The sequence below is a fragment of the Mizuhopecten yessoensis genome, unplaced genomic scaffold, assembly GCF_002113885.1.
Source record: "Mizuhopecten yessoensis strain PY_sf001 unplaced genomic scaffold, ASM211388v2 scaffold7695, whole genome shotgun sequence".
NCBI classification, from domain to species: domain Eukaryota; kingdom Metazoa; phylum Mollusca; class Bivalvia; order Pectinida; family Pectinidae; genus Mizuhopecten; species Mizuhopecten yessoensis.
This window is the reverse complement of record NW_018407176.1, coordinates 229,252-245,172: the sequence shown is the minus strand read 5'-3', so window position 1 is coordinate 245,172 and position 15,921 is coordinate 229,252. Positions and strand designations below refer to the sequence as shown.

General features: G+C 36.8%; 1 protein-coding gene across 1 annotated transcript in view; it reads right to left on the bottom strand.

The window, feature by feature from the left end:
* Window positions 1-15,921, bottom strand: part of LOC110454149 (bone morphogenetic protein 2-like) — a 42,672-nt gene that overhangs the window by 10,083 nt on the left and 16,668 nt on the right. Inside the window, exons 2-3 of the mRNA XM_021503525.1 lie at window positions 5,994-6,136; window positions 4,774-4,933 (exon numbers count right to left, since the gene is read on the bottom strand). Of these exons, the coding sequence (XP_021359200.1) occupies window positions 4,774-4,933; window positions 5,994-6,136 (303 nt within the window). The remainder of the gene's footprint in view (window positions 1-4,773; window positions 4,934-5,993; window positions 6,137-15,921) is intronic.

Genomic DNA, 15,921 nt, shown 5'->3' with positions numbered 1-15,921 from the left:
GATTAACGTTAACAAATAACAAAAACCGTAGTAACACATCTCTATTGTTATAGTGTTGGCCCCTCCCCTCCCCTAGATTAACGTTAACAAATAACAAAAACCGTAGTAACACATCTCTATTGTTATAGTGTTGGCCCCTCCCCTCCCCTAGATTAACGTTAACAAATAACAAAAACCGTAGTAACACATCTCTATTGTTATAGTGTTGGCCCCTCCCCTCCCCTAGATTAACGTTAACAAATAACAAAAACCGCGGTAACACATCTCTATTGTTATAGTGTTGGCCCCTCCCCTGGATTAACGTTACAAATACACGTAACAAAAAACGCGGTAATACCAATTCTAGGTACTCTTATTAAAAAATCCTATTTACATTTAAAAGCAGGAAATCATTTAATGCTTTATTTATGAAATCCTGCAGTCATTCTTTCATAATGCACTGTTTGCTTAATAAGGGTGGTTTATAAATATATTTGTATAGCTATTATCACGCCCCTGTCATGCTTATTTATGATACATAGATTATGATACATAGGCTATGATATATTATAAATCATCCATAATGATCTGTTCATATAATGGGAGTTGACTTAAATTAGAAAAAAGCCCCTTCGTCGGCAATATATTCATGTGTCCAGTCCCACTGCTAATCAATACAGGCAATAAAAAAGTTGAAATCATATCAAACAGGGATTTAAACTGCTTATAAGCATCATTTGGAAAACATATTAAAACATAAAATGTTAGGTACAAAGTCCTCAAAATGGACCGATATCATATCAATCTTGATACATATTATTCTCCGTTTTTTAAAATATGTAAATTGTAGAACACTCTTTTTAAAACATTTAAGTAATGTATCCATCCAGCTTTCTAAGTCAATTACCAAAATCAGATATACTTATACAGGCATGAATGTATTTAAAATGATATTGGATTCAAACATTTTCAAAAATTATATATTTTTTATTATAACCGGTGAAATATGCGAAAACGTATTATTTTATTTATAAAAGGGATTAACTAATATTATCCTGATATGTGTATAGTCAATCAGACACTACTAACACAACGATAATGTCTATACAGATACACAAGAACCTCGCCGAGTTTGGTGTAGTGTCAAGGAAATGATCCCCCACCCCCAGGTGTACGGTTCCTTGTCAGGTGTGCGAGCCTCCCCTGACTTTCATTGTGTAACCCCTGAACACCTCAACAACGCTTCAGTCTCACACATTTGTCATTTTAGTTAATTAAACTTCCATGGAATCAGGCTTCTAAACCGGTATTTTGTCAAAAGCCTTGTCCCGTGCATTGTCGAAATGTCAATTTGTCAAGTAGCACAGTGGGTTCCCTATGTACACAAAAGCAAGCACTTCTTAAAATTCAAACCAGCGAAAGGCTTCGTCGTTCTTATTATAAAGCATGCGTTTAAGATGAAACTGCATTACTTTGGCAGAATCAAATCCACTTGAAATTATTTTTCTATAAACAATTTAGGCACAATGAGGACCAGGTTTGGCTCTCCCAGGTGTGTGACGGCACTCCGAGGGGGACTGCCCAGCCTTCTACAAGGTCCATAAGGTGGAGTATTTATGCTGCGCAAAGCTATTGCACCACCAGTAAAAATGCATGCATTACATTCCAACTAATGGCGTTTATGAGAACCTACAATACACTTCAATAAAGAAGAAGTTAATATGTAAATCGAATTCCATTAGGATACGCTGTATCACTGTCTTTAGTCCAACTACCGTTTGCCGGAGATTGGTACAGCAAAGTTTGATCAGTAAAACCCATACATTCATGTCGTTCGTAAAACTATATTGATGGGCTGACTTTTGTTTTGATTTTCATTAAATCGGTAATCGTATTAATAGTGTCAATGCAGTCATATATCTATTTTGTTGAGGGAGAGTATCGTGTTTACGATTTGGCGTCATTTTGCGGCACGTCTCTAGGTTAGAGGTTACCTCCTACTTATCTGACACGTTTTAACACTAGCACGGCACTAGCCCCACGGTTCCCGTAACGCATTTAGATGAAGTGTGTTTGGTTCCAAAAACAATTTATTCTTGCTATGTTTTAATCTGACAATTTTCTGCTGTAGACCGACTAATCTCTGTTCGCTTGGTACGTTAACCAGTCCCCACTCTCCGCCCATCGATGTGCAGGTTGGGTTTTCACCCATGCGCATAGAAACCATGAACCGTACCATAGCGACCAATTACACAACTTCCGTTCAAAGATTTCCGGTGAAAGATAACTCTATGTTTTAATATCATTCATTTTCTTGGTACTTAATCTTTAATCAAGTAGTAACGAATAACACACGGAGCTCCTTACAGGAATCGTGTACCCACATGTACGGCTCGGGACCGGTTCACGATCTCAATCTTATACATAAGTAACTCAATTACTAGAAAAAAAATATGTGTCGATATTCTCCCTAAATGGAGCCCGTTAGTGTGGTAGTCTTGAAATAGAATCTTATTTACAAAACAAATGGTCCACTCATGGTTTAAATACGATTAGCATGCACTGTTATTCACGTCAGCTTCTGATACAGATTGTGAGTAAATATTTCAGATTTGATATATGTCTTTGATACAGTAAGGAATGCAGTGTAATCTGTTTGCAGTAACACAGACTTGGACATCCCTATAGAACTCAGTGTAATCTGTTTGCATTAGCACAGACTCGGACATCCCTATAGGACTCAGTGAAATCTGTTTGCAGCAGCACAGACTTGGACATCCCTATATAACTCAGTGTAATCTGTTTTCAGTAGCACAGACTTGGTCATCCCTATAGATCTCAGTGTAATCTGTTTGCAGTAGCACATACTTGGAAATCCCTATAGCACTCAGTGTAATCTGTTTGCAGTAGCATAGACTTGGTCATCCCTATAGAACTCAGTGTGATCTGTTTGCAGTAGCACAAACTTGGACATCCCTATAGAACTCAGTGTAATATGTTTGCAGTAGCACAGACTTGGTCATCCCCATAGAACTCAGTGTAATCTGTTCGCAGTAGCACAGACTTGGTCATGCCTATAGAACTCAGTGTAATCTGTTTGCATTAGCACAGACTCGGACATCCCTATAGGACTCAGTGAAATCTGTTTGCAGTAGAACAGACTTGGACATCCCTATAGAACTCAGTGTAATATGTTTGCAGTAGCACAGACTTGGTCATCACTATAGAACTCAGTGTAATCTGTTTGCATTAGCACAGACTCGGACATCCCTATAGGACTCCGTGAAATATGTTTGCAGTAGCACAGACTTGGTCATCCCTATAGATCTCAGTGTAATCTGTTTGCAGTAGCACAGGCTTGGTCATCCCTATATAACTCAGTGTAATCTGTTTTCAGTAGCACAGACTTGGTCATCCCTATATAGAACTCAGCGTAATCTGTTTGCAGTAGCACAGACTTGGAAATCCCTATAGCACTCAGTGTAATCTGTTTGCAGTAGCACATACTTGGAAATCCCTATAGCACTCAGTGTAATCTGTTTGCAGTAGCATAGACTTGGTCATCCCTATAGAACTCAGTGTGATCTGTTTGCAGTAGCACAAACTTGGACATCCCTATAGAACTCAGTGTAATCTAGTTGCAGTAGCACAGACTTGGACCTCCCTATATAACTCAGTGTAATCTGTTTGCAGTAGCGCAGACTTGGTCATCCCTATAGAACTCAGTGTAACCTGTTTGCAGTAGAACAGACTTGGACATCCCTATAGAACTCAGTGCAATCTGTTTGCAGTAGAACAGACTTGGACATCCCTATAGAACTCAGTGTAATATGTTTGCAGTAGCACAGACTTGGTCATCCCTGTAGAACTCAGTGTAACCTGTTTGCAGTAGAACAGACTTGGACATCCCTATAGAACTCAGTGTAATATGTTTGCAGTAGCACAGACTTGGTCATCCCTGTAGAACTCAGTGTAACCTGTTTGCAGTAGAACAGACTTGGACATCCCTATAGAACTCAGTGCAATCTGTTTGCAGTAGAACAGACTTGGACATCCCTATAGAACTCAGTGCAATCTGTTTGCAGTAGAACAGACTTGGACATCCCTATAGAACTCAGTGCAATCTGTTTGCAGTAGAACAGACTTGGACATCCCTATAGAACTCAGTGCAATCTGTTTGCAGTAGAACAGACTTGGACATCCCTATAGAACTCAGTGTAATCTGATTGCAGTGGCACAGACTTGGTCATCCCTATATAGAACTCAGTGTTATCTGTTTGCAGTAGCACAGACTTGGACCTCCCTATATAACTCAGTGTAATCTGTTTTCAGTAGCACAGACTTGGTCATCCCTATAGATCTCAGTGTAATCTGTTTGCAGTAGCACAAACTTGGACATCCCTATAGAACTCAGTGTAATCTGTTTGCAGTAGCACAGACTCGGACATCCCTATAGGACTCAGTGAAATCTGTTTGCAGTAGCACAGACTTGGTCATCCCTATAGAACTCAGTGGAATCTGTTTGCAGTAGCACAGACTCGGACATCACTATAGGACTCAGTGAAATCTGTTTGCAGTAGCAGAGACTTGGTCATCCCTATAGAACTCAGTGTAATCTGTTTGCATTAGCACAGACTCGGACATCCCTATAGGACTCCGTGAAATATGTTTGCAGTAGCACAGACTTGGTCATCCCTATAGAACTCAGTGTAATCTGTTTGCAGGAGCACAGACTTGGACATCCCTATAGCACTCAGTGTAATCTGTTTGCAGTAGCACAGACTTGGAACTCACCATAATTTACAGCCGATCCGTTAATCCATTCATTGACCGCATGTTTTACTTGGAACACAAACCATCCGTGAAGATGTGCACTAGTCCGTTTAGCATCCAACAATTTTAATCCATGTGGGGAATTAATATTTTCTGGGTCCAACACTTGGTATACCTTAATCTGCAATACAAAAGACCATTGCAATATGTAGTAAGAATATATAACAAAAATCATTGCCGTCGTTGTGACTTGCTAAAGTCACCTAATATTGGCTATCAGTAAAATAATGTTTTACCATCCAGGTACGTAACAACGACTTTAACATCTATGTTTTAAATTTCAGCTTTGTATTGACTATGATATAACGGTTCACAATTTATCTATAGTTGTTAATAATTTCCAGATATCGTGAAATGTTTATGAACTTCATAATAAACATGCAGTTATTATTGCAATGTTAATTCAGGAGTATGTAATCTTTAAAATTGATTCCGTTCAAAATTGCTTGTTATCAACATAGTTCAGGGTCTTTTATAAAAAAAACTCTTTTTAAAGACATTAATGACATCCTGAAATTCCTTGCAGGGACAAGCCCAGAATGATACATTAAATCGCTGTTAAAGAAGGGATCTAGAGAAACATATTGTTTTGAGTTTATTTGAGACGACGCGTTTTGAGGAATTGGAACCAGACTGACATGCTGCCATACTTAATAATGAATTATGTGAAGTGTGATAAAATCGCTAGTGATGACTATCAGTCGACACACTAAACACACGACAGCGTACACAGACATACAACTCAAATACACAACAAGCCTCTTTAATACTTTTCATAAGCAGTTATAACTTGTTAGTGCTACAAATAGTTAGTGTTGCTGTGTTTTTTTTTATGTCGACATAAACTATTATAGAGTAAATGATATTGTTTGTGTGTAAGCTACATCTATAGGGCAATCCTATCATCCATTATCTAGGATTATAATTGCTTCTATCTGATCACATGTTAATTACCTAACATCAAAAGAGTGATTGTAGGGAGATTTCATGTTAAAATCAGTTTTTATCGTCAAGTAGCATTCAGGGGACCATCGAGTGCAGATTCATTCCTAAACCGACATACAGGACACAATGTTAGTGATATATAGCGCATCATTGTTTATGGAAAGATTTTAGTGACGTCATCGTTGCGCTGGTGTTGCCCAACATTGACGGAACTATGTATTTAGTTGTTTACGCACCTCAATCACATGAGAGGGCATCTGTTCCCCTTCTGATGATGGTCTAGGGTTTAATTTAAATATATGGAATTCAGCGGCTAATAATTTCTCTCCCTCTGATAGGTACGATACGTTATAGTAGAAATGCATCTGTTGGCGCCATTCTGAAATAAAAATAGAAAGAAGAGTTAAGATAACAGTTACAAGATCATGTGATTTTTGGTTTGTTTTCATTACATTTCTTTATGATTTGTGTCCGTTGCTGATTTCAATACATTCTGACCAGAGATCAAACAAAACCAAATATTACATTGATTTGAACAATTCAGATATGATTTTGAATCAAGTCATATGATTTCTCCATGTGATGGAGAACACACTATAAGACTGCTTTGTCTCGACCTTCACTATGAACAAGCTACTATGATGAGGATCATGACAAAGCTGTGTAACTACAATCACCGGACATTCAATTTAACAGGTTTCATTGATAATATAGCTTGTTTACAAAGTGATTGTTTACTAAGTACCGGATAGTCACGGCCTTGTGCTAGTGCCGTTGCATCCTACCCACAAACGTAAGCAAACCATTCCACTGACCACGGTCTAAACGAATCTGGAGATCAACACCTTGATTCAAAATGATTTCAATTCTTAAAGGAAACAATTGCTTAGAATCAGATATGTGTGTATAACTCCTAAAACTAATAGTTAAAATAATGTGTTTATGTACATGTAAGCCACCTTCCATGGGTATTGTGTTTGTTGTTGTTGACCACAAATCGGAGAGTTCCAGTTACAACCTGATGTATATAGGTATAATACTATTTCTTCTTTCCCACAATATAGGATCAAAACATGAACACCTGTTGAATCTCAGGTGCGAATGTCGACACGTCGATTGAAAAGACCAGGTACACTTCATATTTGCAATGGAAATTGAATAGAAAGGTAGGAGGTGGCTTACTTAGGGGTATACATCGAGGCATTAGTCGGCTTTGTGTACCGATGTCACAGCGTTAAAGGGTGTATCAACAACTTACGCTTTTTATCAACACACCTGTGAGATGGACCCTTCACACTCCTACCCATGCTTAACACAACTGCCAATGTCCCCCTTAAAATTACGCAAGGCTTTCTGATATTTCTTTTTGCATACTAATCGGATATTTTCCGCCTGATCTAGCTGAATGTGTTAAATGAATGGGCAATTTTACCTGGTACAAAACCACACAAGCATTTATATTATCATTTCAGCTAACTTGACGGACATGATCCACGTGCGACAAGAATTTGCTCATATTGAAACTCACTTAATTTTTTTTCATACCCAATTATGTGAAGAGTATGGCCCACTAATACCACAGAGATAAGAGTAGAATAAACACACTAACGAAACCTTAGGTATCAGGTGATACATTCAACTTAACCACAACAGGAATGTCACAAAAAAACGGGAGTAAAATATATGACGACTAAGCTGTTCATGTATTTACATCTATTTCCATTAACGAAGGAAACCTACCACGAAGTGTAAACCTAGGTTAAATGAGGATCTCGCCGAGAAATAGTTGATGATTAGCTTTATGTAAATGATTAGAAACTTGCATTGATAATTACACGAATAAACATTAAATTGATGATATCAAAGCATGACTTGGTATACCCAAATCGCATGCTGAATAATTTCTCAATAATTTCGATATGGAATATCCAATAAAGGTAAGCTATGAAATTTACGAAACTTTCCCTTTGAATTAGCTGTATCGTATCCCTACTGAGTTCAGCCCTGTATTAGCCAAGCGAATTCTATCCTGTGAGGCAGCATCGATACCTTACGTATTTCTGTTTCCATTTTCGCGTTAGAACATACCGATTACTGTTCGCTAATACATCTTATTGCATGTTACTTTATTGTATTGAGGAGATCGGATACCGTTACGGACATCTCACTCGTCCCTCCCCCCCCCCCCCCCCCCCCCCCCCCCCTGGAAGTTGGCCGCCGACACATAAACCTCGCTTGTGCCAACATCGCTGGCATATTTCGTCTTTATTGGTGCACTTAAAGCTCAAATAGCTTTTATTGCTAACATGGTAAGGGAATTGGAAACTCCAATAATATTTTAAAATGATTTGTTGTCGAAAATGTTCAATAAACAGACATATTTGCGTGTCGATAGGCCAAAACAAGTGCTGACTACATGACAATTTTCACGGAAAAGGAATTCAGGAATTTTCCACGGCCGTGTAACGTTCTGATTATGAAGAGAAGAAGTACCACGCCAGTATCGCGAACTTTTATTGTACACGTGCTAATTGATCTAATCTGTAGGGGATGTTCTTTGTGTGTTCCGGTGGTATAATGTCCACCTATATTAAACTGTGAACTGTGTATGTATCACTTGTGTAATTGTTCCGTATGTCTACAATTATGTCCTTTTTTATAGTATCGTGTGAAACACTATTCGGTGTGTAGCCAATAATATCTTAACATATTGGTAGCTTTAAGTAACTAAGCAACTGTTAATAGGAAAAAGAAGCCTCCATCAATGTTAATGATACATTGTTTCTTACCAAAAACTTAATGATAGAATTTACAGAATATTTCTTATCACATTAACTTCCTCCATCAGGCCGCTATTTGAATATATTATTTGGGTGTTATATGGGTTAACTTCTCACTCTCACAGCAACTCCAAACCGGTTTAAAATTAATTTTGGAAACTGCGAAACTAATAGCTGTACTACTTAGGGGAACATTACATGCAAAATATAAGATGACATTGGGTGAGAAAAAATTCAAAGTAGACGGCCAACATATACTTATATTTATAAATATTAAATATATACGCCTCCTCCTACCTGTCTGACATCGCAAATTCATTAAGAATATAATTTTGAGGATCAAAGTTATCCAAAGAGGATATTCATAACAATCAGTTACCCAATATGCCACAATGACAGTAACCATTAGTTTCTTTCCCTCAAAGTTCTTCAAATTTAAATATCCAAATGACAAAAATGCGCCCTCTAATAAAAACAAGAAATTTCATATCCATAAACAGAAATGTAAATAAGACTACTTATATTTTCAAATATATAAAAAGATACTATACTATATTAAATAAGAAACAGTTCATCGTTACTACGATCTTTCCAAACATACTTCCCCACTCTGTTGTGCTTATCTATCTTCTAGATTGTACAAAATTGTAAATTTCTTAATAATTTGCGAATACACAATAGATTTTTTCGTAGTTTCGTTTTGAGATGTCCATTAGTATCCTGCAGTAACTAAATGACAAATTTTGAAGTTGACGATGTGAACTTCACAATAATTTTAATTTAAAGTTCGATTCCTTTTAACTTCTATTCATTTGTACAGTTATCTTACAAAAAAATGACTCTTTCCTTCATATTCAATTAGCGTAATTTAATGGAGTACGAATTGACATCAAATAATTACAGCATTAGTTTACTTCGGATACCCTTCAAAAGTTAAAATCACATCGAGAAAATGAGGCATTGTGGGTGGCAGCTATCACCCCGGAGGTTTTAGTTTGCCTATGGATAACATTTCTAGCTCTCTACTGTTATGTTTTAGGAGTCGTGCAGGAGGGAATTAGGTACAGAGTCTGTATTAACAGGGCAAACTATTTACTTCGAGGAATAAGGATCGGTATATCATAGTGTCCTTAGTAGTCTTGTATCATGCATCATCTTCATGGGGACACCAAGACAGACCGACAAGAAACGATGCAAAAACAATTATTACCGAACAAAAGTTTCAGTTTGATATTTAAAAAAAATCCTATTTGAGTTGAGCATGAGGAATGATGGTGTACATTTTGGAGAAGTCCAACGTTCTAACATGAGTTTGAATGAATGAGTAACTGTACTACGGTGTGGGAGGTGATGATGTAAGATAATGTGTTGGGACAGTAAGTATCCTGGTTGTTCACTTATAACTTTATGTACTGTCATTAAGTACAACAACATTAGACAATAGGCCCAATAACACTATTTTTCTAGACACTAGTTAGGTAGGTATGTTAGCCGATGTAAAGCCGTGGCTGTATGCGACTGTATAGTGTGGAGAGGGACCCTCCATGGTCTGCGGAACACTGATACAAGCACCGATACTGTCAATACGTCTGATACAGATCACACCGCCCTACCCGAAACGTATACTCGACGCGTCGCAATCGCAAAATCTCAATGCACCATTAGAGTTGTGCCAACTTTAAAAAAAATGATTTTATGTTTGTTGGAAAATAGAGTCAAACAAATAAAATGCTCTATCTGTTTCCCAACATCGCATGTCCTACAATGCTCAACCATAAAAAGAGGTTTTATCTCAGATGGCGACATGAGTGCCGAAGTGAGCGGTGTGCTGGAGCGTGGTAATTACCCAGTACTTATATCTACTAGGCTATCAATACGTCTAATAGACCTAACCATAATACCACTATTTCACCGCTGTGTTTTAAGTTCGTGGTAACTATATACCGAGTGTTGAAAAAACGACCACTTTTAGTAGCAAAAGGTAAGCCTAAATTAGAACCACGCAAACGATAGAAGACACCTTGTTAACCAATACATAGTAAGCTGTTATGGATCCATCGGATTTACCCGTGTACAATGTTAATGAACTAGCGCTGAGTAAACGGTAATTCTCTAGATCACAACGCTTCTTCATGCCTTCTCAAATAGCTTCAAAATTATATAGGTCACACTTTTAACTTCATTCGAGTATGAGGAATTTCTAACACATGAGAGCATGTGTAGATGAAGAACCTAATTCAGAAATAGAACAGTCTGTCTTCAATATATACAGAGCTTAGTGCTTATGAGCATTAGGTCTTTATTCAAAACTGAAACAGATTTCCAGGCCGGTTTGCAGTAATTATTATTAAATACGACATATCATTAATTCAAATTTGTTTGTGAATATCAGATTCTGATTTCTAAACTGGTATTTTTATCAGTGAGCTCAGCAGAGTAGGGAAAATCTGTTTAACACACATTTGTCAATGAAAACCATATGGACGCATGCTTTGTAAGTATACCAAAAGCGTGAGCACCCCATTAGACAAAATAATATATGATAGTCTGGATCACTCTTAATGATGAGTTATCACATTGAAGGTGTGTGCTGCATTGTAAATAATGAGTTAATCACATTGTAGGTGTGTGCTTCACTCTTATTAATGAGTTATCACATTGTAGGTGTGTGCTTCACTCTAATTAATGAGTTATCACATCGTAGGTGTTTGCTTCACTCTTATTAATGAGTTATCACATTGTAGGTGTGTGCTTCACTCTAATTAATGAGTTATCACATGGTAGGTGTTTGCTTCACTCCTATTAATGAGTTATCACATTTTAGGTGTTTACTTCACTCTTATTAATGTGTTATCACATTGTAGGTGTTTGCTTCACTCTAATTAATGAGTTATCACCTCGTAGGTGTTTGCTTCACTCCTATTAATGATTTATCACATTTTAGGTGTTTGCTTCCCTATTAATAATGAGTTATCACATTGTAGGTGTGTGTTTCCCTCTTATTAATGAGTTATCACATTGTAGTTGTGTGCTTCACTCTAATTAATGAGCTATCACATTGTAAGTGTGTGCTGCATCGTAAGTAGGTGTGTGCTTCACTCTAATTAATGTGTTATCACATTGTAGATGTGTGCTTCACTCTAATTAATGAGTTATCACATTTTAGGCGTTTGCTTCACTCTTATTAATGTGTTATGACATTGTAGGTGTGTGCTTCACTCCTATTAATGTGTTATCACATTGTAGGTGTTTGCTTCACTCTAATTAATGAGTTATCACATCGTAGGTGTTTGCTTCACTCTTATTAATGAGTTAACACATTGTAGGTGTGTGTTTCACTCTTATTAATGAGTTATCACTTTGTAGGTGTGTGCTTCACTCTAATTAATGTGTTATCACATTGTAGGTGTTTGCTTCACTCTAATTAATGAGTTATCACATTTTAGGTGTTTACTTCACTCTTATTAATGTGTTATGACATTGTAGGTGTGTGCTTCACTCCTATTAATGTGTTATCACATTGTAGATGTGTGCTTCACTCTAATTAATGTGTTATCACATTGTAGATGTGTGCTTCACTCTAATTAATGAGCTATCACATTGTAAGTGTGTGCTGCATCGTAAGTAGGTGTGTGCTTCACTCTAATTAATGAGTTATCACATGGTAGGTCTTTGCTTCACTCATATTAATGAGTTATCACATTTTAGGCGTTTGCTTCACTCTTATTAATGTGTTATCACATTGTAGATGTGTGCTTCACTCTAATTAATGTGTTATCACATTGTAGGTGTGTGCTTAACTCTAATTAATGAGTTATCACATGGTAGGTCTTTGCTTCACTCATATTAATGAGTTATCACATTTTAGGTGTTTGCTACACTCTTATTAATGTGTTATCACATTGTAGATGTGTGCTTCACTCTAATTAATGTGTTATCACATTGTAGGTGTTTGCTTCACTCTAATTAATGAGTTATCACATCGTAGGTGTTTGCTTCACTCCTATTAATGATTTATCACATTTTAGGTGTTTGCTTCACGCCTATTAATGAGTTATCACATTTTAGGCGTTTGCTTCACTCTTATTAATGTGTTATCACATTGTAGGTGTGTGCGTCACGCTTATTAATGAGTTATCACATTGTAGTTGTGTGCTTCACTCTAATTAATGAGCTATCACATTGTAAGTGTGTGCTGCATCGTAAGTAGGTGTGTGCTTCACTCTAATTAATGTGTTATCACATTGTAGGTGTGTGCTTCACTCTAATTAATGAGTTATCACATTGTAAGTGTGTGCTGCATCGTAAATAATGAGTTATCTAATTACATATTTACGATGCAGGTCATAATGTCGCAACCCATAGGTAAAAATACATGATTAAACATCACACAAATAGGTATAAATGCATAATGTCATAAAAAAACAAGTACAACCCAAGGTTACATCACATATTACCTAAGGTGTGTTGAATTTACCTGTGATGTGTTGATATTACCTAAAGTGTATCTATTTTACCTCTGGTGTATTAAAAATACCTAAGATGTACATATTTTACCTGTGATGTACTGATTTTATCTAGGACGTACTGATTTCAACTGTGTTGTATTTTATTTTACCTAATATGTATTGATTTTACTTAAGATGTTATGATTTTTTATTTTAGTTATTATGTGTTGATATTACCTAAGATGTTTTGATATTACCTAAGATGTTCTGATTTTACCTGTGTTGTAATGAGTTTACCTAAGATGTATTATAGTGATTTTTATATCACAGACCTTTTCATTTGTGCTCATTCTAACTGACCTCCATTTATTTCTACCATACACGTCTGCTTTATCTAAAACCCTCTGGACAAATGGCTCAGTTCCTCCCAGAATGGTAGGTTTCATGCTCCCTACATTGATATAGATAGCTTCAGCCAATGGTTTGTGTATGTTGTGCTGTGAGTTCTATGATACTAGCTCAAGGTACTGCGTTATTGCTCTGTCTATTCACACTTGTAACATCCAAAAATCATTTTATAAAACGTGCGTGTTAAACACGACTGTGGGACGGCTGGGGGTGATAACAGGGAGTAGTTGCGTGGGAGTGGTCCCAGCCAGACATGTAATGGGTTTGGTGTTTACTTCTAATTGCCTCACAAACCGTTGATAACCAACATCGAATGTCTGCAATTCAATAAGGTTTCGGTTGAGGCCAGAGAACGTTAAATACTGTTTAGGAAATATTATGTCCAACATCTACTTGATATTACTGAAAAGTGCGTTATAACACACTGTATTGTCTGGTAACGGAAAATCCTATCTTACTGTAACGGAAAGTCCTATATTACTGTAACGGAAAATCCTATCTTACTGTAACGGAAAGTCCTATCTTTATCTAAAGGAAAATCTTATCTTACTGTAACAGAAAATCCTATCTCAATGTAACGGAAAATCCTATCTTAGTGTAACGGAAAGTCCTATCTTACTGTTACAGAAAATCCTATCTTAATCTAAAGGAAAATCCTATCTTACTGTTACAGAAAATCCTATCTCAACTAACGGAAAATCCTATCTTACTGTAAAGGAAAATCCTATCTTACTGTAACGGAAAATCCTATCTTAATCTAAAGGAAAATCCTATCTTACTGTATCGGAAAATCCAATCTCATTGTAAAGGAAAATCCTATCTGACTGTAACGGAAAATCCTATCTTAATCTAAAGGAAAATCCTATCTTACTGTAACGGAAAATCCTATCTTAATATAACGGAAAATCCTATCTTACTGTTACGGAAAGTTCTATCTTACTGTAAAGGAAAATCCTATCTTACTGTAACAGAAAATCCTATCTTAATATAACGGAAAATCCTATGTTACTGTAACGGAAAATCCTATCTTAATCTAAAGGAAAATCCTATCTTAATCTAAAGGAAAATCCTATCTTACTGTAACAGAAAATCCTATCTTAATATAACGGAACAGTACAGTACAACTTCATACACATGGGTAACAGAAGTTGTACTTTACATACACATGGGTGACAAAAGTGGCACTGAACATATACATGGGTGACACAATGAGTTTGGATGCGGATATATTGGCCGGTAGGCGGTGACTACAGATGTACCTCATTAACCAGTGAATTATGTTCTTCAGTGATTGAATTATATTTGCCGATGTTAATGAAGCTTGGAGTCAATATCTTTGCTGTGCAAGTAAAGCCAGAGACCGCATGTAGAGATAGGTATAGATAAAAACGAGGGGGCGTGTCAGCGAGCACAATGCTTCCACGCCCCCTCAGATAGAAATGATTGGATGATAACGCCAGTATAATTGAATACGTAGCCGCGCCGTTCAAGTGAGGTTGAAAGCAAAAAGAATAGTTTATTCATAAAATTAATATATCCAGTGACCCAGGCACGGAATGTGATACCTTTGAAAGCTCTTGCTTACGGGGCAGATGTGGTTAAAATCAGCACAAGGTCAACGAGGTCAAAACTCACCTCCCAAACTGTTTGCGTTATGTCATCTATTTATTATCATTCGTTTGAATCTTTCATCATTGAACCGCTATAGTTTGTCAAAGCCTGTCTGAAGAGGTGACACTATCAAACGTTACTGCCGAACTTTAATATGTCAAGACCAATGATAGCGTTTTTAAGTTTGTGAAAAGAGGGGAAGTTTTCCTCAAGTGGTTTATATAATAAATTAATTTACCTGCAGATGTGTGTTTATCTCAACACTTTATCTATAAACTCGTTTCCCTAGCGAGAACCACGTGTATGATACTAGAATCATTTTTAATAAGACGGCATTAGAAGTAGTATCTGGAGTTAATCAACGAATAGAGCCGATACCGATCTTGTTAATATCACGGCTGAGCTGCCTGCTACAATTCATCAAAAGGAGCCGCCTTGACACTTGGAATTGTTTATCGTGATTAAATTCCTGTAATTCCTCATTGATTACGCGAAAAACTGATCAGAAGTAACCGATACAGCAAGAAGTAGTTGTGATAATTCTCTCTCCGTTATGTCCTTTGTGACGCCATCACGTTGTATAGATTGACATGAGTGTAAACCTCCTGCACGTAGTTACATTTGTATATCTCTCCTGTTCGTAGTTACATTGGTATATCTCTCCTGTTCGTAGTTACATTTGTATATCTCTCCTGTACGTAGTTACATTTGTATATTTCTCCTGTACGTAGTTACATTGGTATCTCTCTCTTGTACGTAGTTACATTTGTATATTTCTCCTGTACGTAGTTACATTTGTATATCTCTCCTGCACGTAGTTACCTTTGTATATCTCTCCTGTTCGTAGTTACATTTGTATATCTCACCTGTTCGTAGTTACATTTGTATATTTCTCCTGTACGTAGTTACATTTGTAT